Source organism: Bos indicus, chromosome 17 (genome assembly GCF_029378745.1).
Source record: "Bos indicus isolate NIAB-ARS_2022 breed Sahiwal x Tharparkar chromosome 17, NIAB-ARS_B.indTharparkar_mat_pri_1.0, whole genome shotgun sequence".
Lineage (NCBI taxonomy): Eukaryota > Metazoa > Chordata > Mammalia > Artiodactyla > Bovidae > Bos > Bos indicus.
Genome location: NC_091776.1, coordinates 43710689 through 43734149, shown reverse-complemented (window position 1 = coordinate 43734149; position 23461 = coordinate 43710689). Strand labels below are relative to the sequence as shown.

General features: G+C 41.5%; 1 protein-coding gene across 11 annotated transcripts in view; it reads left to right on the top strand.

Annotated features, from left to right (window-relative positions):
• GUCY1A1 (guanylate cyclase 1 soluble subunit alpha 1) overlaps window positions 1–23461 on the top strand; it is a 72099-nt gene that overhangs the window by 28533 nt on the left and 20105 nt on the right. For 9 of the 11 annotated variants that reach the window (XM_019977706.2, XM_019977702.2, XM_019977707.2 and 6 more), the window contains 6 exons: window positions 2545–2936; window positions 9606–9667; window positions 14216–14274; window positions 15602–16311; window positions 18333–18818; window positions 22499–22642. In XM_019977706.2, the coding sequence (XP_019833265.1) occupies window positions 2679–2936; window positions 9606–9667; window positions 14216–14274; window positions 15602–16311; window positions 18333–18818; window positions 22499–22642 (1719 nt within the window). In that variant the 5' untranslated portion in view covers window positions 2545–2678. The remainder of the gene's footprint in view (window positions 1–2544; window positions 2937–9605; window positions 9668–14215; window positions 14275–15601; window positions 16312–18332; window positions 18819–22498; window positions 22643–23461) is intronic. The other 2 variants (XM_019977708.2, XM_070769222.1) reach the window with 1 other exon arrangement.

The following is a 23461-nucleotide window of genomic DNA, read 5'->3' as shown; positions in this document are numbered from 1 at the left end:
GACTGAAGTGACTTGGCATGACTACTCAATAGTGTTGTTGAGAAACATTAAAGACTAAGAAACAGCTACTTGTACAACTGAATCTTAAACAGATCTTGGTGGAGACCTGTAGATCTGCAGGTCTTTCTGAATCCAGTAACCAGTCCTCCATCACCAGATCACCTCTAGGCACCCAGCAGCCTCTGAGATAGACCATGCCCTCTTCTCTGCTGGCAGAATATGGTTTCTGCTCCTTAATGCTGAAAGGATCTCCCTTTGTACCTTCCTGAAGATTCATAAATTATGTGTGAACACAGATTTGGGGTTTGACTTTAAGAAACAGAGTCACGTAGGTGAAATCTTTGAAAATGATACAAATGAACTTATTTACAAAACAGAAACAGACTCACAGACATAGAAAGCAAACTTATGGTTACCAAATGGTAAAGGGGGAGGGATAAACTAGGAGTTTGGATTAAATGTATACCTATGGCTGATAATCATGTTGAGATTTGACAAAAAACAACAAAATTCTGTAAAGCATCTATGCTTCAATTAAAAAAATAAAAAAAAGATACACACTAAGGGAAAAGAATCTGAAAAAGAATAGATACATGTATATGTAAAACTGAACTATTTTGCTGTACACCTGAAACTAACACAACATTGTAAATCAATTATACTCCAATATAAAATAAAAATTAAAAAATAAAAAGAAGCAGAGAGTTCCAGCAGTTTCTTCTGGCCTGTCAGCATCCATCATCTTCCCCAAACCTGATAACCCAGCAACACCCCAGGGGCTGTCAGATGTGAATTCAGCTTCCTTGTTTGTCCCAGTTTGGGAAATGAATTGTACATTGTTCTAAGCCTATCAGTAATTTATCTGTGAAAAATTATAAGCTGATGTTATATACATTAGGAACATACTAAGAGCACTGAGGTGCATAGAAAAGACACAAAATAATTGAACTCCAATTCCGAAGACTGAAGTATAATCCTTTTCATGATTCAAGTACCACCAGCCAGCAAGCAGGATAATTACGTTCTTATTTGCTTTCTAATGTAAACTTATAAACCATATCTTCAAGATAAATTAATTCCAGTGTATAAACTAAGCCTGATTGTTTAGAAACAAGTGTAACTTGTTAATATATGAGTTTGAGTTAATGGAAACCCGTTGGCTGTGGAATCAGATGGACCTATGTTTGAATCATAGCTCTTGCACTTTCTAGCATTTCAAATCAAAGATGACACAAACGTTGAGCCTCTGACCCACTGGTGATAAGAATACCTATTTCAAGTGGTTACTGTGAAGCTTAAATGTAAAGACAGGGTTCTTAGCACTGTACCAGACCATGTATTCTTTTTCCCTCTTTTTTGAGTTTTTTGATTTTCCAAGTATCGAAATAGCTGGTGGGCTCAGTTAATCAACATCACTGTATTGTTGACAAGCTGAATTTACAACCAGATGGTTCCACTGAAAAATTAATGAGACATGGGTTGTGAATTGTGTGGAGACTCCATTACAACATCAACAAAAACAAAAGTACAGGGGAAAATTGGCCAGAAGGGTCATGCTCATGACTTTGGGGACTCCTAGAAAGAGAGGCCTTCTTGGATTACTCCAGTGTCATCTGGATTTGGATTCAAGGTCTCCTGTAAATCCAATGGCCTATTCTTAGGAATCAGGAGTCTTTTGAAAAAATATTATTTGTTTTTCATTTTGGTGATATTTTAAAAATATTTTACTATTTATAGAGATAAGTCTCTTTGTCAGTAATCATTTCAATTAATTTTTTTCATGTAAAAGACAATATTTCAGATCTAACAACATATACTTGGGCATCATTATATACATTTTTTTCTTTGGGTATGTTTAGGAGACATTATGCATGCTATTCTGATTTTTTAGAAAATACAGACTAATGAGAATTTAGTAGTATGAGCAGTGATATGACATAGTTTGAGACCCAGCTTCTGTCATGCTGCCAAGTCGCTTCAGTCGTGTCCGACTCTGTGCAACCCCATGGACTGCAGCCTAGCAGGCTTCTTTGTCCATGGGATTCTCCAGGCAAGAACACTGGAGTGGGTTGCCATTTCCTTCTCCAATGCATGAAAGTGGAAAGTGAAAGTGAAGTCACTCAGTTGTGTCTGACTCTTAGCGACCCCATGGACTGAAGCCCACCAGGCTCCTCCATCCATGGGATTTTCCGGGCAACAGCACTGGAGTGGGGTGCCATTGCCTTCTCCCGCTTCTGTCATAAAACCACAATATTTCACCCTTGTGGAATCAAATGAGACCAAATGGGCTACAAAAATGGGAATCAGTAGTTTGTGCTAAAGACATTTTGGAGAAAATTATATTCTATTTGAAAAATATTAAAATACTAAAAGCAAGTATTTTTCTAGTATACTGGAATGCACACATAGGAAATAAGATCTTTACCAAATGTTCCATCCATTTTATAATGGACATTTGCACCAGATTTTTTTTTTTTAACTTGCAAATGACATAGGACTGTTTGGTCTTCACTTTTTCATACCTGTATTTTTCTCTTTCCATAGGAATACAGAGTCACTCCTCTTTCTCCTCTGACCTTCTGCAGCCCCTGGACTCCCTGGTCATCAGCATCTCTGGTCCGCTAGTGGCTTCTGTGTGTCCATCCTGGTAAGAAGAACCAAGCCCAGGAGCAATCACCATGTTCTGCGCGAAGCTGAAGGACCTGCAGATCACGGGGGACTGCCCTTTCTCCCTGCTGGCCCCGGGGCAGGTCCCCAGAGAGCCCTTGGGGGAAGCCACAGGGAGTGGGCCAGCATCGACCCCAGGGCAGCCAGGCGTCTGTCCAGGTGTCCCCGACAAGAACCCTCCCGGAAGGCTTCCCCGGAGGAAGACCAGCCGCAGCCGGGTCTATCTTCACACTTTGGCAGAGAGTATTTGCAAACTGATTTTCCCAGAGGTGAGTGCCTGCCCTTTCAAGATCTTACTGACATTTTGAAAATGGTAATAGGGTGTTTTCCTAAGGAAAATGTGAACACTCGCTTTCTCACTTTCAAGGCTATAGTAGATGTAGACAATTTGACAATTTTCTGAAAACATTTAAAAACATTTTTAAAAAGCAATCATTTTCTTAAATTGTGTTTAATCTTAAAATGTTTACAGTCTTGCATTCTTTTCCAAAGCATCCTGCACTCTGACAAGCTTTATGACTTTGAGCAGCTGTTTCATCCTCTTGGCCTCAGCATCCTTATCTGAAAATAGACATGCTCACAATCCCGGGTCCCTAGAGTTTGCACAAGCATTAGGTGAAATAATCCACAGCTTTCACCACCCACCAGGACCCATTAGTTACTTACGGATGGCAAGCTATTTTTTTTATGGATTCATTAGCTATTTTTTAAGAGCTAAATTCCTTGGAGAATAACTTATTCTCTGCTGGGTTTCCCTCATCTAATTCCTAAGAGCATCATCTGTTCCCGCCAACTTGCTGAGGTGGGAAGACCCACCCTTGTCCTGCTGGGTTGGACAGGGTCACAGGCCTGTTCATGACACCTCTGTCACCACTTTGGACATGTCTTGGTGTAGGTCTGTGGGCGGCACAGCCTAATGCTGTTTTGAGATCTGGAGCACCACCATTAAAGGGATTCAGGAAAGACACTGTATGGTCTCATATGTGGAATATTGAAAAACAACAATAACTCATAGAAAAAGAGATGATACATGTGGTCCCCAGAGGCAGAGGGTGGGGAAGGGGATTAGAGGAAGGTGGTCCAGAGATGCTGGAAGATAAGATAAATGAGTACCATGGGTGTAACTCATGGTGACCCTGCCATCCTGTGTGGTGTGTAGGAAGGTTATCTGGGTTCTCATCACAAAGAGAAAGTTTTTTGTTTTCCTTTCTTTTCTTTGTTCTGCATCTGTATGAGAAGATGCATGTTAGCTAAGCCTATTGGGGCCATCATTTCACACGATAGGTAAATCAAGGTGTCATGCTGTATGCGTAAACTTAAACAGTAATGTATGTCAATTATTTCTCAATAAAACTGGGGGAAAAAGAGAAAACAGGGAATGCTGGGGACAGGCCATAGACCTAATTAGGTAAAATATGTTTGGAATAGACAGGGCATGTGGAGAGCTCCTCACTCCATGGGCCTAAAGAGAAGAGCCACTGAAAGTCTTCATGGTGTGTCTTCCTCCTTCTATCAGTGTTCACAGTTTTATGCAGATTCACTTAGCCTAGGAGATTGGGCATTGAAAAAATCAGATTCTGGCTCTCATAATTTATTGATGGTTTTTAATTGACTCCACACCAACCCTTTGCCTTGTGAGAAACACTGAAGGACCACAGGCTGCTGACTTTAGGACTGGAAGGAACTTCAGAGGTAACCTTGTTTACTTCCCAAGAAGGACCTGAGAGGCTAAGTGACTTGACTAAAGTCACACAGCTTTTGAAAGATATAGCAATTACTGCTGTCGGCAATATGGGCTCAACGGGCAAAGAAGAGACTTGAAGTTTGAAGAATGGATAAATTAGAATTGGCAGGAAGTTGAGGGAACTTATTTCAAATATAAGATAAGCACAGTAGTAGACTGGCTAGTGGCCTTTGAGATGGAAATATTTAATTACAGTCTCCCCGCTCCAGTCACCAGCAGCCAGCATTGACTAGGATGAGGGATGCAGCTCTTCCCAGGCAGTTGGTTGGTGTCAGTCTGGGAAGCGGTTGGCACCCTCATTTCCAAGGGCAGAGAACAGGGATGAGCAGATGGTGAGGTTGGGAAGCTGGAGAGTGGCCATGCTTTCCCCAGGTCCTGTCATTACCCTGTTGGCTTTATTATTTTGTTTGATAAATTCTGAATTCCTACAATGGAAGTCATGCACATATTGGAATCTCTTTTAAAAACATTCAGAATATCAAATATATGCATTCTTATTTTCCTTTATTTAGGATAATGTGTGTCGTTTGTTTGCGGGCTCATAGCTTTGAGTGTGCTGTCATGTAGTAGAGAAAGCCAGGCTGAGGACTTCCAGGAAGCAAGAGGTCTGCCCTTGACCTGAAGAACCAGGACTCTTTCCCACAACTGAGGCCATTTTCATTCACATTTTAGTGAACATTGCAGGGCTGGATATATTCATGCTGAATAGCAACCAAACTAGATTACTTCATCAGCTATTCAAACATCTAGGTGTCTTTGATTAAATAGGGCTTTTTAAAAAACTGATCTTTTTTAAGTGGACAGATTTAATGCTTAGCTTACTGTTCAGTTTCAGTCCTATCCGTAGCCCCAAAGAAGAGACTCCAGATAGCATTTGATGGCATCCTCGTTCTTGTTTTCGATAATTAGATGTAAACTCTAGTTATGTTTTAGGGGGACAAGTATTATAGTTCATTATCCTTAGAAGATTTAGAGTGGGAGATGGCATTCCAGAGTCATGGAATCGTAGGTTACAAAGGTCTTATAGCTCATCTAGTGCAAACTTTTCATTTGTTTGAGGAAATTAAGACACATAAAAGTTAGATCACTTGCTTTAAGATAACTAGGGGAGATGGAAAGGTCTCTGCACCTCATTCATAATCTGTTGCTCTTCTATTTGATTATTAGCTGATTTTTCATGGAAATTCTCCCCGATAATCCTGTAAGCTCCTCAAGCAGAGTGTTTTTAAAATAACTGCATCATGATCTTAGCCACAGTTGTAGCAAATCAGAACCCATTCCCTGAACTAAATCGAGTCACATATGCTTATATGAGGGCTTCTCAGGTGGCACTAGTTATACAGAACCCACCTGCCAGTGCAGGAGACATAAGAGATGCGGGTTCGGTCCCTGGGTTGGGAAGATCCCCTGGAGGAGAACATGGCTAACCCACTCCAGTGTTCTTGCCTGGAATATCCCATGGACAGAGGAGCCTGATGGGCTACAGTTCCTAGGGTCGCAAAGAGTCAGACACGGGGCTGAAGCGACAGCACAGCACACAGCAGCACACGCTTCTGTGAAGGATATTATCCCAAATCACACACCTTGTGAGATGAAGGGGGCTTGAAGGAACTCCTGAAGTCTCTGAAGGTGTTGTGGAATATTGGGTTGCAAGAAGAAAAAAAGAAGTAGTATTCCGTTATGCTTATGAGCTAAAATTTCCTTGGTCTAGAAGAACATGAAGAACTATAGAAAACATTCCATCCCAGGTCCTGCCATACTCAAAACCTTTCAATGGCTTTTCTTCGCTCTTACATAAAAATAAGCTTTCTTAGTGTAGTCTCTAGGCAAAAAGAAAAAATGCAGAAAAGTTAAAAATCATCTGAAGTAGCCACTAATCCATAAACCAGACCTATGAAATTCCATTCAGAGTGTTCCCAGCAATACTGGATGAAATGGCAGTTGTACCTGAAGTGTTAATATACTGGTATCCTCCAGGGCCATCCTGCAGTCGTTGATTCTGTATCCTAAGGCGTGAGATCTCAGGGAAGTTGAGTCCTGCTCCTGACATTCTTGTGATCTACATCATCTCAGGGTGTAGGCTCAGGATGTGTTCGAGAAGCCTTAGCACCAAGGTAGGAAGCTCTAGGCACCAGCAGCCTTTACCAATAAATGTTTTGTCTGAAAAACTTGTGGGTTTTGTTTTGTCTTATCTTGAATTTATAACAGTTTCCAGAGGAGCAATGGTGTATGATGAAAGCAGACACCAAAGCCTGTTAAGCTGTAATATCACTAACATATGCGGCTACAGCTTGGCTAGGACTTCAGAACTTTTTACTTAAAAAAAGCAAATTCTTTTTTAAAAAAAAGTTTTATTGGAGTAGAGTTGACTTACAATGTTGTGCTAGTTTCAGGTGTACAGAAAAGTGAGTCAATTATACATATACTTATATTCATTCTTTTTTCAGGTTCTTTCCTCTTATAGGCTATTACAGAATATTGAGTAAAGGGCCCTAAGCTATACAGTGGGTCCTAAGTTCTGATTCAGCATAGAAAGTCAGGAAGACACCTGTTCTAGGAAGTCCAGCAATGAGAGAGGGACCATTTGTCCTTTCTTACAATGACAGCATATATATTAGGAGGAAAGGACAAGAAAAAGAAGTTTCTGGTGGCAGTGGGAAGGAAATGAAAGACCAGGAAGAATACAGACTGAGAATGGTAAAAACGCGTCCTAGTGTTTAACCAAAAGGTCAAGAGGAGAGAGGATGGTGATATTGCCACTAGTACTTGAGGTGAGGAAGGAGAAAGTCTTCAGGGGCAGAAATGGATGGATTTTCTTTCTTTGTTGCCCATCCCAAGTTCCTGGTCAGAGCAATAAATCATGTATAAGTAAATGTAATTAAAGTTATTTTAACTTGAAATAATATAAATTGTGTTTTTGAGCAAGCTGCAATGGTAACATCTCTGTACTGAGTTATATTGCTTCACTGATACACATGTTACAGACTAAGCCTTCAGGACTTGGAATGGCTGACAGGGGAGATGATGTGCATTCATTCCTTTCTTCCTTCATTCCATCAGTATGTAGGTAGCATCTCCTGTGACCAGGTACTTTCTAGGTGCCCAACATGCGGTGGTGAGCTAAACAGATCTTCCCTGTCCTTTTGGAGTCTCTATTCTAGTGGAGAAGACAGAAAATAAGAAAAAAAAAATGTCAGGTTGCAAATGCTTGAAGGACAACCAAGATCTTCTGTGCAGGCAGTGACCATCATGTCACTGATGACCCCTCTTCCAGATGGCTCAGTTGTAAAGAAATCTGCCTGCCAACATGAGAGTTGTGGGAGACGCAGCTTCTGTCCCTGGGTGGGGAAGATCCCCTGGAGGAGGAAATGGCAACCCACTCCAGTATTCTTTCTTGGGAAATCTTTCCCAAGATTTCCTCTTTCCATGGACAGAGGAATCTGCCAGGCTACAGTCTGTCGGGTCGCAAAGAGTCAGATGTGACTGAGCATGCACGCACGCACACACTTTCTGTCTGATTAGGTTTTAGAGAAGGGCAAAACTCCCAGCAACCCAGAGTTTCATGGGCTTTCATCCACAAAGACTTGCTGGTGTTCGTGATTCCAGAGTCACTCTCTATGAAGTCAAAGACCCTTGATGGGGTGAAGCTGACACTGGCAGTCTTACATATAACTGATGGAGTGACAATGGCTACAAACTCTTATGAAATTGATCTGGAAAGAGCTACTGGAAATCCATAGATTTTAAGGATTCCACTTAAAAGAATATAACCTACAGAAATAAAAAGCAATACATAAGAATAAGAAAAAAACAGCAAAAAAAAATGCCCTTGAAATATTAAAGCCGTCTTAAGCAGCCTAGGCTGTCTGCTTCTGCTTCCTTTAGGGTCTCAAGTCTAATGTTTCCTTCTTCCTTCCTTTCCCAGACCTGCTCTCTGCCTGCCAGGCAATCACCCTTTGCCACAGGGTGCTGGGCCCTTGCTCAGAATCTGCCTGCTGGCCCAGCACCCTCCAGCCCTTCTGTCTCTCGCTCCTTATCTAAACCATCAGAAAAATTGTTATATGGGTAAATTTAAGTTCTATTTTATTTCTTTTCAGCACTTATATTGTCTTTCAAGAAATTTCACATTTAAGTTCTACTAATATATGCTCTTTAGAAACCAAAAGTTCTTTTCATAATTTCATTAAAACAGAATCTTGGTCGATTTTGCTTGACTTTACTGTCTTACAAGAGGGATATAAATAGTTCTTAAGGAAAAAGGAATTTCACAACTTGGCACAGAGCCAGAGAATTCTCCACTGTCCTCTGGATAAACTACAGAAGGTGGCTGTATACACATGCAGATACATAGAACTTTTTTTTTTTTTATGGAATGTAAAGAAGTTACCAATGATTTACTTTCCACTTATTAACTGGTTAGGGAGAGCAAGCTGCTAAGAGATATTAATTATCAACCAGTATTTAAAACTATGCAGGCTTACATACAAGTATTTTGCAATCTAGGAAGATTCATGAGATACTCAGAAATCAGTAAAAGAGAAGAACACTGTTAAGTATTTTGTGAAGATTGTTTGTTCAAGGAAAAGAAATGAGTACAAGTTTGGGGAAATCCAAGATTTGTTTCAGTCAGTAATCAACTGAACTCGGTGACAGATTGGATTTAAGGGATAAAAGAAAGGGAAGAGACAGATGCTTGGAGTTTCTAGAGAAGGAAGAGACAGGAATGATACATGAGCAGAATGTGAGATTGTGGGAGGGTGGAGGATCTCAGCATAGGGTAGGGGGCTGCTATGGGTCTGTGGAAGGAAAGAGGGTCTCCTGGCTTGAGCCCCGTTGAGACTGAAGTCCTGGCTGCACGTCCAAGGGATTTCCTGACCTGGAGGAAGGTGTGCCTGACTTCACCAAACTGAGTCTCTTGTGTGATTCCAGCTCGGTGGCTGTTGGTGCCACCCACCAGGGATACAGCTCACATCCAGATTCAAGTCAGTCTGAGTGGTTGGCTTCTTCCCAAATGTGAGAGCTGTTGAAAATCAGTCCTCTTTTCCACAGGGGTAGTTCAACTACACTTGTCTTTAAAGTAGCAATGCTTCTGCTTCTTCCTGACAAGCTCTCAGAAGAAATTTTTGTGAAATACGTGTCTTCAAGAAAATGATTATTTAAGGGAGTGTTTAAAACTTTTCTTTTCAATTTTCAGTTTGAGCGTCTGAACCTTGCCCTTCAGAGAACATTGGCAAAACACAAAATAAAGGAAAACAGGTAAATTGAATCATTTCAGTTGCATGAATCTCCTGTTACAATCACTGTCACAGCTTCTAATAACCAGCACTTAGTGGTGTCTCGCATATATGAATCACTTTGGTATGTAGGAACTGGGCTAAGCGTTTGAGCTGCCACTAATCTGAAAGGAAGTGTGTTCATTTTTCACAGTTCATATGTCACTAAGCTCAGGTTTCTATAAAATGTCTAGAATTTTATAGCTGTTTAGGAAATGGCAGAATGGAGTTTCAAGCCTGGGTTTTTCAGAGCCCGTGATTTTAACCATGTTACCCTGTGCTTCTCCATTTAGTAAACTCCCAAAAGGCCTATTCTTTTCTGCTAGGGTGTAATTTCTGAAATATTTAACAAAGTTAAGGCATAGATCAGAGCAGACTCCTGCTTGAAGAACAGTGCCAAGAATCTGGGGCTAGGTCCCAGTGCAGCCTGCCTGTCCCTTTGCCCCAGCCTAAGCCACAATTTTTTAAAATTAATTAATTTATTTTAATTGGAGGCTGATTATTTTACAATATTGCACAGGTTAAATTTTTAGCTCCCACATCAGCAGGGAAGGATGTGGGAGTAAGAGGTGGGCAACTCAGGAGTGGGGCAGCAGCTGGATCAGTCCTTAGGGAGGTGTTTTGGTATTTTCCTAACTAGCTTGGTTATACTGATTATACTGATATTCAAATACCTATTCCATTTGTACTTTTTCTTCTACTTTGTCTTTGAAACTTTCTTTAAGAAAGCTTTCTGTAGCAGTTTCATATATAAGGTGAATTAAAAACAAACAAGCAAACCCTGATTTTTAGAGTTCATTTTACAAATACATCTTGGCACATTTACTGTTGGTGGAAAACTTGATTTGGCTTTGTTTTGGTTTCCCAGAAATTGAAGGATTATTTGCTGTGTAAATACTACAATAAACACTTGCATTCAAATTTCAGAATTGAATTTGCAACTTTTGCAAACCAGTACCTTTGTCAGGAATATTTTATACATTTATCCATCTGCTGCTCAGGAGGGGATCATCTGCTCTGTGCGTTTTCTGGGCTTAATTTCACTCGCTGACTAACTGGTCCCAGGCTTCAGGCAGCAGGCAAGCCAAGAAGGGGTCAGAGACAGATCCAAAGAGAGTGTGAATCTATGTGTCTGACAGAAGCTGTGTTTGCAGAGTGATATGGACAGCATTCCAGAAGCCTCTGACCTTAATTCTCAGTCCGGCTGATAAGATAGCCAGCAAGTCCTGGAGCTGTGCTACTCTGTCTGTCTGCCTGAGGCCTTGGCAGCCAGTTGACTCAGAATTTATTCCCAGGGCTTGGTGTCCTGAAATGTGCCTAAGCTCGATGCTGATATTCAATTAGGATGTGTTCCCAGAGATGGAGCTCTTTAAAAAAAAAAACAAAACACCTCAAAACTTAAAAAAATGATTTTATTTGAAATTTTGAAAAATCTTTTTACCTCTTCTTTGACTTCTTAAAGCATTATCATACTGTTAAAGTGTCCTAATGATTATACCACTGTTGAAATAAGAAGAGGGACTTTTTCTCTTATGAGACTGCCTGCTGATAATGCCAAATGGCTTCTCTCTGCTTTGTTTCTTTAGTTCTTGGCTATGTGGGGCCTTTTTCCCCATCTTTCTGGCAGGTTGGCTGCCATTTCTACTGAGGGCACTGTGCTGACTGCTGAGGGGAACTTCACTTTCCCACCCACCACCATTTTTAAAATTTTAAATTTATTTATCTTTAAATTGAAGGATAACTGCTTTACAGAATTGTGTTGGTTTCTGCCAAACATCACTATGTATCAGCCATAGGTATATATACGTCCCCTCCGTCTTGAACCTCCCTCCCATCTTCCTCCCTCTCCCACCCCTTTAAGTTGTTACAGAGCCCTGATTTGAGTTCCCTGAGTCATACAGCACACCCACCACCATTTTTAAGTGAATGAGTTTTATTCAGTCATTATGATACCCTTTTGGGTTGGTTTTGAGCTTTTGCTTTTATCTTTTCCTAGGACCTTTTGATCACATCATGTGTGAATTCATGGCTGGTGTATGTGTGCCTGTGTGTATAACATACTTACATTTGCTGGTGTACATGCAGACATACACCTTATTTTTAAATTTTTTGAAGGTAAAGTTAAGGAACTTATTTTGAATGGCACTGTATGATGTCCATGGGGTCGCTAAGAGTTGGACATGACTGAGCGACTTCCCTTTCACTTTCCACTTTCATGCATTGGAGGAGGAAATGGCAACCCACTCCAGAATTCTTGCCTGGAGAATCCCAGGGACGGAGGAGCCTGGTGGGTTGCCGTCTATGGGGTCGCACAGAGTCAGACACGACTGAAGTGACTTAGCAGCAGCAGCAGCAGCAGCAGCAGCAGTGTGATGTTTGACTTAGCTAAGCTTTGCTGGGAATTGGCAGAAGAGTCCTCTGAGCAGCTTTAGGCTAATTCTTCAAAAAAAAAAAAAAAAGAAGTTGCTTAAATGAGAAGAAGGAACAAATCTGGAGACTGACTAATATAGTATATAACAAGGGGTTGGGGGTATCTAATTCAAACTAGATGTAATATCATAGCCTGATCCCCAAGTTATTTAGATAAGAATATATTTCTGACTGTTGTTGTTCAGTTGCTAAGTCATGTCCAACTCTCTGTGACCCCATGGACCGAAGCACTCCAGTCCTTCAGACTGAAGCACTTCTCTCTCCCTATCTCCCAGACTTTGCTCAAACTCATGTCCATTGAGTCGGTGATGCCATGCAACCATCTCATCCTTTGTTGCCCACCTTCTCCTCCTGCCCTCAGTCTTTCCTGGCATCAGGGTCTTATTCCAATGAGTTGGCTCTTTGCATCAGGTGGCAAAGAGTATTGGAGCTTCAGCATCAGTCCTTCCAATGAATGTCCAAGGTTGATTTCCTTTAGGATTGACTGGTTTGATCTCCTTGTAGTCCAAGGGACTCTCAAGAATCTTCTCCAGCATCACAATTTGAATGCATCAATTCTTTGGTGCTCAGCCTTCTTTATGGTGAAACTCTCATATCCAAACATGACTACTGGAAAAACCATAGCTTTGACCAGATGGATCTTTGTCCGCAGAGTGATGTCTCTGCTTTTTAGCATGTTGTCTAGGTTTGTCATAACTTTTCTTTCAAGGAGCAAGCATCCTTTAATTTCATGGCTGCAATCACTGTCTGCAGTGATTTTGGAGCCCAAGAAAATAAAATTTGCCATTGTTTTCACTTTTCCCCCATCTATTTGCCATGAAGTGATGGAACCAGATGCTATGATCTTAGTTTTTTGAATGTTGAGTTTTAAGCCAGATTTTTCACTCTCCTCTTTCACCCTAATCAAGAGGCTCTTTAGTTCCTCTTTACTTTCTGCCATAGAGTGGTATCATTTGCATATTGGAGGTTGTTGATATTTCTCCCAGCAGTCTTGATTCCAGCTTGTGATTCATCCAGCCCAGCATTTCACATGTTGTACTCTACACATAAGTTAAATAAGCAGGGTGACAACATACAGCCTTGACATACTTGTTTCCCAATTTTGAACAGTCTATTGTCCCATGTTATAAGCAGTATACCTTTATGTGATCAAGTAGCCAGTGGGATGATTTTCCTTGTCAAGAATTTTTTCTTTTGAAGTTTCTCTACATGTATCATGCTTTATTGAAATCTGTTTGATATAGTATTTTCAACTTATGCCTATTTGTGATCTTGGCTTGTCTAATAGCAAACTGAACCACAAAATAACTTGGGTATCTTTTAATATGCTTTAGTAGTTTTGTGAATTTGATTTTAATCAGTTGTCACTATCAGAACTCATCAAAAAAACAATTAAGCAAACATGAATCAACAAGTTGTCCAGTTGAAATTACAAAATCCTATCAGTCAAAATGTATGCTATTATATATCATTAATCATATATATTAAATTATATTGATTATTATTAATATATAAGTATATTATAAACATGTGTTCCTTAAAGCAGTTCAGTAATTTAATAAGGAATAAATTTATTTCGTTACTAATTTTATATTAGATCAATTAGATCATTTAATGTGATGATGCCTGATAGTTAAATATATAGAACCTAAAACCTAAAAGTAGCATGTACTGTGTATTTGCTTTAAAAAATAAATAAGGACTTACTTAGACGTGAAACCCATCAGTAGGTAGATTTTTCTTCTTGGTTGTTTTATCAGAAAAGCCCGTCCTGATTTATTATCATCCTTGGCCATTTGTACCATTGGGTTTTCTGCCAGCACAAACCTTTGTACTATTAGCTTATATGAAGTTAGTCTCAAGGGTAGATATGCTTTATGAAAAGTGATGAAATAGTCTAGGTCATGTATATTTGGGGGTTTTCCAACGTTGATTTGGTTTGTACATGTCACTGCTCCTATCCTTTAAACTCGACAGTCAAGATTTGCCTCTACAAAGAAGGTAATTTAAATTATTTTCTGTCAGCATTTCTGTATGTTATAATCTGAAATTTTAGCATTCATTTGTCAGTTTATAATTTAAGATATTGAAATAATTTCAGGAAATCTTTGGAAAGAGAAGACTTTGAAAAAATAGTTGTGGACCAAGCAATTGCAGCAGGTAATAGAATTAAATATATGAAATTAGAAAATAATTTGCTTATAGAACTATTTCACCTGTAAAGTAAAATTTTCTATTCCTAGAAAATATTTACCTGGAGAACTAATATTTTCTTTAAAATATTCATGTTTATTTGTTGGTAACATCCAATGTGAAATGTTAAATATCATGTTTTGTGTTAATGTAAAGAATTACTCTTTTTCGTACTTATACCTTTGTTTGACCTCAAACGTTTCCTCTTCTTACAATGTTTATTTGCTGAGAAGTAGATAAAGCTGCCTGGCAGGCTGATTTATAGACATTCATATGCTTTGGTCTTGAACTTGGTAACTAAGTGTCCTTCATTTATGCATGAAAAGTTCTACTCAGCATAGTAATATAAGTAAGTTTTTAAAGGTTGGAAGCAATTATGAGAAATATGTGAGCAGTGCTTACATATTAATACTTAGTTTGGCAGAATCAAGCAGATGAGTGACTTTGTCATACTGTCCTATTCAAAGTTCGAGTATGTGGACCAACTGGTGAGGTTTTTTTTGAAGTAGATTTGAAGAATTTGCTTCTGCTGCTGCTGATGATGACTGACTTGCACTGAACCCTCTCTCTGGGTCAGGCACAATTCTAACATGGCCCACAAACACCACAGCAGTGCTGTGAACAGGGCATCCATGTTTCCCCTACGTTATAGATGAGAAGAGTGTGGTACAAAGAGTTTAAAGAATAAAGGAGACTAGTGAAGGAAAAGTTGTGGAAAGTAAATGATATATTCCCAACACATTTTCATTCAGGTAACATTAAACAACAAGAATGCTATTTTGCTCAAAAATAATAATAATAATATTTACTACTATTATAATATATTACTTTATATCATCTCAAGAAAAATGACAAAATTGAATTTCACCACCAGTGATATAAATTAATTCTATATCTGATGCTTATATTCCAAGGGGGCTAGCTAGTACCCCTTCACAACATGTGCCACTGTTTCTGATGTTAACAAGGTGGGAAAACTTTTGAAAGAGACTTAACCCTGTGATTCCAATTGCTCTTTTATAGTTAAGTTTCAGGGTGATAAAAAGTCATATACTCAATTGATCATTATTTCATAATTAACCAATTCGGGTGTATATTTGGAGTTACTTGAATTTTAGAAATGAATTTATGCAGATAATTTTAACAAAAATGATTAATTTTGGTTGGAACTCTTATAGCAGATATAAAGCAAGCTAAATTGTCAGATAAGGTGGTATTAAAAATAGTAGTAAAAATACAGCTCTGCCAAGATGATGCATATGATATGGCAGAAAAATGTGTTCTATGCTTTCAGGAGTTCCAGTGGAGATCATCAAAGAATCTCTTGGTGAGGAGCTTTTTAAAATATGTTATGAAGAAGATGAATACATCCTAGGTGTGGTTGGAGGAACCCTGAAAGATTTTTTAAATAGCTTCAGCACCCTCCTGAAACAGAGCAGCCACTGTCAAGAAGCAGAAAAGAAGGGCAGGTTTGAGGACGCATCCATCCTATGCCTGGATAAAGATCCCGATGTCTTATATGTTTACTATTTCTTCCCCAAGAGGATCACTTCCCTGATTCTCCCCGGCATCATTAAGGCAGCTGCTCGCATACTGTATGAGACGGAAGTGGAGGTTTCTTCGACGCCTTCTCGCTTCCACCAGGACTGCCGTGAGTTCGTGGACCAGCCCTGCGAGCTCTACTCCGTCCACATCAGGAGCGCCCGGCCGCACCCGCCCCCTGGGAAACCCGTGTCCTCGCTGGTCATCCCCGCCTCGCTCTTCTGCAAGACCTTCCCTTTCCACTTCATGCTTGACAGAGATATGAGCATCCTGCAGCTCGGCCACGGCATCAGGCGGCTGATGAGCAGGAGAGACGTGCAAGGGAAGCCTCATTTTGATGAGTACTTTGAGATCCTGACCCCCAAAATCAGCCAGACGTTCAGCGGCATTATGACCATGCTGAACATGCAGTTCCTGGTGCGAGTGAGGAGGTGGGACAACTCCATGAAGAAATCTTCCAGGGTAAGAAGAAAAGTTGTCCTGTTGTGATATGGATTCAATGATTTCACTTTTAAAGACTGGGTGTGAAAAATGTAAAAATATACCGTATCACTTCACAATATTTTAAACATTTTTTAATGTGGACCATTTTTAAAGTCTTTATTGAATTTGTTACAGTGTTGCTTCTACTTTTTGTTTTTTGGCTTTTTGGGTGAAGGGAATGTGGGATCTTAGTTCCCTGACCAGGGGTCAAATTTGCAGAGTCTTAACCACTGGACTGCCAGGGAAGTCGCCAGAATTTTTAATAAAATATTTCTGTTTAAAATAATTCTAAAATACTTTGAAGGCTTAAAACAAGATTCTTTGTGCATTCATTTGCTTGCTTACTTAAGGCATTACTTCACAAATATTTTTTGAACGCAGTCTACCTTTTAAAATCTTTGTGTGCTGTGCTGTGCTAAGTCATTTCAGTGGTGTCCGACTCTTTGCAACCCTATAGACTGTAGCCTGCCAGATTCCTCTCTCCATGGGATTCTCCAAGCGAGAGTATTGGAGTGGGTTGCCGTGCCCTCCTCCAACGGGATCTTCCCGGCCCAGGGATGGAACCCATGTCTCTTACATCTCCTGTATTGGCAGGTTGGTTTTTTACCACTAGCATCACCTGGAAAATATTTATGGAGTATTTTATAGCTGAATTACAAAAATACTTCTGTAAAAATATGGCTTCGATCATCACAAAATAGCTGACTTAATTTGGATAATAAGAGGAGTTCTACAACAAAGAAACAAAAATGACTTGTTTCTTAGAGGAGGCAACTAAATGGATTCTTAAGTCAATATTTAATAGACATGGAAAAAATCAATAACTTGTTTGATTAACTGTTAGAAAATGTGGGAGAAAGTGTTCTGCTCTCATCTCATAGTAGAGAACCATGCGTGATTTAGAAAAGAAGTTTGGAAACCACAGTCAGTAGTATAACTGAGCTCATAGAAAGGCTCACAACGCACCTCTCTTCTGGACAAGTTAACCCAGAAGACAAACCATCTGTCCTCCCAGATGGAAACAGCTTTATTACTTTTTGTCATAAACACAGTACAACTAAATGTTTAAAAATAGGTACTACTTTTAAGATGTCCATTGCAAAATCAAAAACATTATGTACATTTTTGTTTAAAACAAAAAAGCCACTTTTTACAGTTCTTTTTTAATCAGTAAATGATATCTGTGTGTATTCTTCCATGTCATTAGACACCGCTCTCTTTCACGATGGGATAGGCCATGTCGTATCCCATTGTGTGGTCGTCCTGAACTTTGGTTAACCATTCACTGTTGAAGGACGTCCAGGCTGCTTTTGTGGCTCTGTTTCGTTAACACGTATGTACACATCTGTCTCCTTCACACATGTGAGCTTGTGACCCAGAATGAAAACGTGAAGCCCCCTCCCCCAGGGGTCCTGTGCACCCTTCTGCTGATGGCTGCTGCTGAGAGAATGTTGGAGCAGAAGCATCAGTGTAGCACGCAGTGAGAAAGCCTTGAAGCAAGAATTTGGGGCATTGTTGATTGAAAAATCATATTTTCTGTGTAATCTGTGATACTGGGAAAGATTGAGGGCAGGAGGAAAAGGGGGCAACAGAGGATGAGATGGTTGGAAGGCATCACCAACTCAGTAGACATGAGTTTGAGCAAACTCTAGGAGACAGTAGAGGACAAGGAAGCCTGGTGTGCTGCAGTTCATGGGGTCACAAAGAGTTGGACATGACTTAGCAACTGAACAGCAACAATTCTCCAGTATATTCTCCAGATGTATGCATGCATTTTAGAGCTCATAGTAAATTGAAACCGTAAGAGAGCCTATTGTTTTTGTCAACAAGTAGAAAAAGCTCAAGTTTAAAAACAAAGGTGGGGTGGGGGGACTAAGATCCTGCAAGGTGTGTGACTTATTCAAAAAAAAAAAGAAGGGATTATCACTGTTCCTGTTTCCTCACTTTTTGTCTGTTGGGAACGTGAATAAGCCACAAAGCTTGGTCCTCCTTTTACACAGGTGATGGACCTCAAAGGCCAGATGATCTACATGGTGGAGTCCAGCTCCATCCTGTTCCTGGGCTCACCCTGCGTGGACAGACTGGAAGACTTCACAGGCCGAGGGCTGTACCTCTCCGACATCCCCATCCACAACGCGCTGCGGGATGTGGTGCTGATTGGGGAGCAGGCCAGGGCCCAGGATGGCCTGAAGAAGAGGCTGGGCAAGCTGAAGGCCACGCTGGAGCAGGCCCACCAGGCCCTGGAGGAGGAGAAGCGGAAGACGGTGGACCTGCTGTGTTCCATCTTCCCCAGTGAGGTGGCGCGGCAGCTGTGGCAGGGCCACGCTGTGCAGGCCAAGCGCTTCGGCAATGTCACCATGCTCTTCTCGGACATCGTGGGGTTCACGGCCATCTGTTCCCAGTGCTCCCCGCTGCAGGTCATCACCATGCTCAACGCACTCTACACCCGCTTTGACCGGCAGTGTGGAGAGCTGGATGTCTACAAGGTAGGGGGCCAGGCCCTGGACGGGGAGAGTTGGGCATTGGGCCAGGAGCCTGTCCTGGGAGCAGACATCCTGCCTTCGTTGTATGGGTGTCTTCTGGCTCTGAATCTGCTCAGAGATGATTATTCCAGAAAGGACAGCCACTGTGTCTTTTCACAGAATGCAGGGTGACAGCAAGAGAGTGGGCTGCCAGACCCTCAGAAAGGTGACGTTTTAAAGTCAGTGAGCCTGACACTTGGACTGTGAAAACTGAGATGAATTGGTTTGGTTTTGTTTTCTGGTTTTTTTTAAGTATTGATTTTTTTTTTTTTGGCTGCTCTGGGTCTTATTTGCAGAATGTGGGATTTAGTTCCCTGATCAGGGATTGAACCTGGGCCCCCTGGATTGGGAGCTTGGAGTTATAGCCACTGGACCACCAGGGAAATACCAAGACGGACTGTTAAGCCTGAGATGTTTCAAAGAGGGAGGATGTAGCCTTTCCATCTGCAAAAGTAAAGAAGCAGGAGGATTACATCAATTGTCTTCCAACACATTCATTCAGTATAGAGTAACAGGATGCTTTTAACGGCCAGGGAACAGAAACTCAAATCACCTGCTTGTCTGGTGACCAAGGGCAGGAGACGGCCTGTCTTCAAATCTCGTTTTCTGCCTTGTTTGCTTTGTAAGCAGAGAAAGTTAAACAACCTTTCCCATTTCTGAAACAGAGGATATAATATCCATTCACAGAGTTAATATGCACGAATAACATGCTTTATGTCCTGTAATCTTCATGAACGGAGCTCTGATAAAGATTACGGTAAAAAAAATATCTGTTATTCATCAGCCAGCAGGGTTGACTGAGTGCCTGCAGGGTACCAGGCATCATTCTAGGCTCTGGGGATGTAAAGAGATTGTCCCGGAAACATAATAAACTATTTTTAATGTAACTATTGTTAATAAGGGGCTTCCCAGATGGCACTAGTGGTAAAGAACCTACTTGCCAATGCAGGAGACATAAGAGATGTGGGTTTGATCCCTGGATTGGGAAGATCCTCTGGAGGAGGAAATGGCAACACACTCTAGTATTCTTGCCTGGAGAATCCCATAGACAGAGGAACCTGGCAGGCTATAGTCCATGGGGTCGCACAGAGTTGGACTCGACTGAAATGACTTAGCACGCATTATTAATAAGAGAACCAATGAAGAGATTCTGACTGTTTCTTTAGAAGTAAAACATTTTCTTACTGATTTAATGTTTCTTACATATTTCTCAGCATTGGCTTGAAGAATAAAGCGTGCTTCTCATTTATGTGGCTTGAATCATGTTTTAATATGCCACATAAAAAATTGACATTTCAGAGCTTAACCTAACATGAAAAAAATAAATGATTAAAGAGGAAACAAAAATTATTTATGGGACAATGTAAGCCCTGCTTGGTTCCAGTCTAGATGCTCACGGTGAAACTTTCTCTTTAAAACATTTCTAACAGGAAATTCCAGACAGAGCTGTGTTTCCCTTGGGAAAAAAGTGGTCCATGTATAATTACAGATAAAATAATTGGCTTCAGTTAGGTTAAGCTGGATGGCCTCTTGTGGAATTCACTGTATTTATTTGTAGACAGCTGATGTCTTGAGAAGGTCTCCTCTCAGAACTGTGAGGAGGTCTCGCTCTCCTCTGCAAACTGTCCAGCTGCTCACAGAAGCCGCCCACTGCTGCACGGTGCTCCCTGCTGAAATGTTTAAAACTGTTGTCACTCCTCTCTAGCGTTCAGAGCCTTACTCCTCATGGTGAGGATGGGGCGCAGAGTCCCCTGGGGACCCAGCTGCTGTCCCAGCCGGTGAGTCTGTGTCCTCGCTTCACCTGCTGTTCACGTCAACGCTGTGTGGAAACACTGGAGATGCTGTGAATAAATGGGGAGGGGGCCTCCCCTCAGAATACACTTAGGATACAGAGTGTGTTCCCATCACCGGCTCACCTGTGCCTGGCTGGCTTGTTTATCCCAGCCCCGAATTGGACCAGGACTCCGTTCAGTTTCATTTTCTTTCTTTCATTCTTTTGGTCATTTTCCTGCTTGTTTGATTATTTATCTAGTGGTTTAGAATATCCTTACTGGTCCTCCAGAGTTTGCCAGTGTGGTGGGGGGCGGAGTCCAGTCCCTGTGATAAGAGCCCCAGAGCAGGGAGGGAGCCAGGGAGGGACACACAGATAGAGGACAGGATAGATTCCCTGTGACGCTGGGGACGTCATGCCACGCTTGCCAGCGCAGGGGCTCCAGCAGGGCTGAGGGGGCCTCTCCCCCTACTGAGTAGCTCTTTGAGCCCTGTGACAGGTTAGCGCCTAGGCTGAGTGCATCTCCGTGTGTGTGGCCAAGGTGATACTGTCAGATGCCAGGCTCGCTCACTGGTGAATATCCTGGGCCCCAGTGGTGGAGGAGTTGATGAGACAGCAGACTCAGAGAGCTCGCTTTCCACCAGGAAAACAGACAACAAAGGCGTGAATTCACAGCACGCCAGTTGGTGTGCTCTCTCTGGAAGGAAATAGAGCAGGTGCAGGGGAGCCAGGGATTTCACGGAAGTGGCCGGAATCCCTTCCTTGCAAGGTGAGTTTTAGCAGAGCCTGAGGAAACCAAGGACGTGCCTAGTGGTCACCTGCAGGAATACTGATCTAGACAAAGGAATAACAAACATTTGCAATGTTTGAGGGAAAACAGGAGGCCAGCAGCTTGGGACAAAGTGAGCAAGAAAGAGAATAAGGAGAAGGATCAGGATCAGGGGCAGTAGAAAGGCAGGACAGGAACTTTGGGGGCAGCTTAAGGGCTCTGGCATTTATTCTGAGTGAAATAAGCAATTGCTGATGCTGTCCCCCTTTCTCTTCTCTCTCACCTTCACCCCTCCAGATTGCCAGCTTTGGATCAGAACAGTGATATGATCTAGGTTACAATAAGAATTTGGAGGAGAAAAATGCACCTATTACAATTTGGTAGCTAATTTGTGAATTTAAATGAACTGTTAGTTTTCTATATTCAGCATGACAACTGAAAATCACTCGTAACAACAGCAATAATGACAATGATAATAACTGATCAATACATGAAATTCACAGAAGAGATTGATTTCCGATAGCTTTCCAATCACCATTGTCTCTGCCTCCCGTTTGACATCTTAGTCTCTGTACTTTATGATTAATATTCATGTAGACAGTTTATCATTGCTATGACGGCACCAAAAGTTCTTTGAAAAGTTGCAATGTCAGTTTTAACCTTAACTATATTCATAGGACCTTGATTCAGTAGTGACTTTGTTCAAAGCACTGTATTTTATGCTGAGAGGATATTATCACCCAATATCTCAAACATATTATAATAGATTCAAAGTAAGTCATTTGCTTCTACAAAGTCCATTTTACATGGTGTGGGAAGAAAGAGGTGCAGGGATATGGGGGAATCAGTGGCAAGTTTGGGAGCAGACACCCCTCCTGACACTGTATTCACAGCAGGGTGCTGCCTTTCAGCTTAGAAACCTTGTGAGTTTCCTGGAAAGAAAAACCTTTTCCAAGAGTCTGTGATTGACTCTGATGTTCCATTGGCCCATGAAGCTGAGATTTCTGCTTCATGATGTAATTTCTGCTGTATGATGTACACTGTGATGCTTCCTGGGTTTTTGTTGTTTTTTTTTTTGTAATGTGGAGAATCTGTTGTGCATAGGTGGAGACGATTGGCGATGCGTACTGTGTGGCTGGGGGCTTACATAAAGAGAGTGACACCCACGCTGTTCAGATCGCGCTGATGGCCCTCAAGATGATGGAACTCTCTCATGAAGTCGTGTCTCCCCACGGAGAACCCATCAAGGTGAGCCTGCTCACGTGTTGTTCAGGAGATGTCACGAGAGTAAATGCTGGGTAGTTAGTCTTGCTGTATCTCACTGTTCTCTGAACCGTGGGTAGGCAAGGTGCCAGCGGGGAAGCTGGAAGAAAAGTCAAGGAGCTGTAGGAACTGCAGACATGTTTATTCTTTCCTGACTGGCACAGCAGCCATAGCAGCAGACAAGCTGTATTTTCTCATGGTTGACCCAGCGGACACAGCCATAACCGTGGCCATAACGCAGCCTCAAGGGCTTTTCAGGTGGATCTTCTATATGTTTACAGAACAGAAGTGGCCCGTGCCCAAGTGGGTACATTGTGACATGCATGCACAGTGCTATAAGTTAGCTCAGCTGTTACATAACCATGTATTTACAACACGTGGGGCCAGAGTGAGAGGCCATGGGGTGAGAGAGCCTGACCAGTACCTGCTTGGCTAATTAGCCTTTTCCCTACAGTTAGTTATCAGTAGAATGGTGCATCCATCAGGGTTTAGTTGCATAGAGTAGATCTCCAGCTCATTGAAGCATCAGAAAATCTGTAAGTGGCTTACAGATCACTAGGACCAAGGAAGCCATCCATGACTTGAGCTCTCAGAGAGTGGATCCTAAAGCCATGCTTCAGAACCATGGCTTCCTCTGTGATATGGAAGCTGGTTCTAGAACCACACAGCCACAGCCAGGCAGCAAACCATTGTGCTCAGAAAGTAGCTGTCTCCACTACTGGCTGCACAGCAGAGTTGCACCCACTGTAATTGCATCAGCAACGTGGAAATCCTGCATCATGACTCACAAATTGAATGACTAGA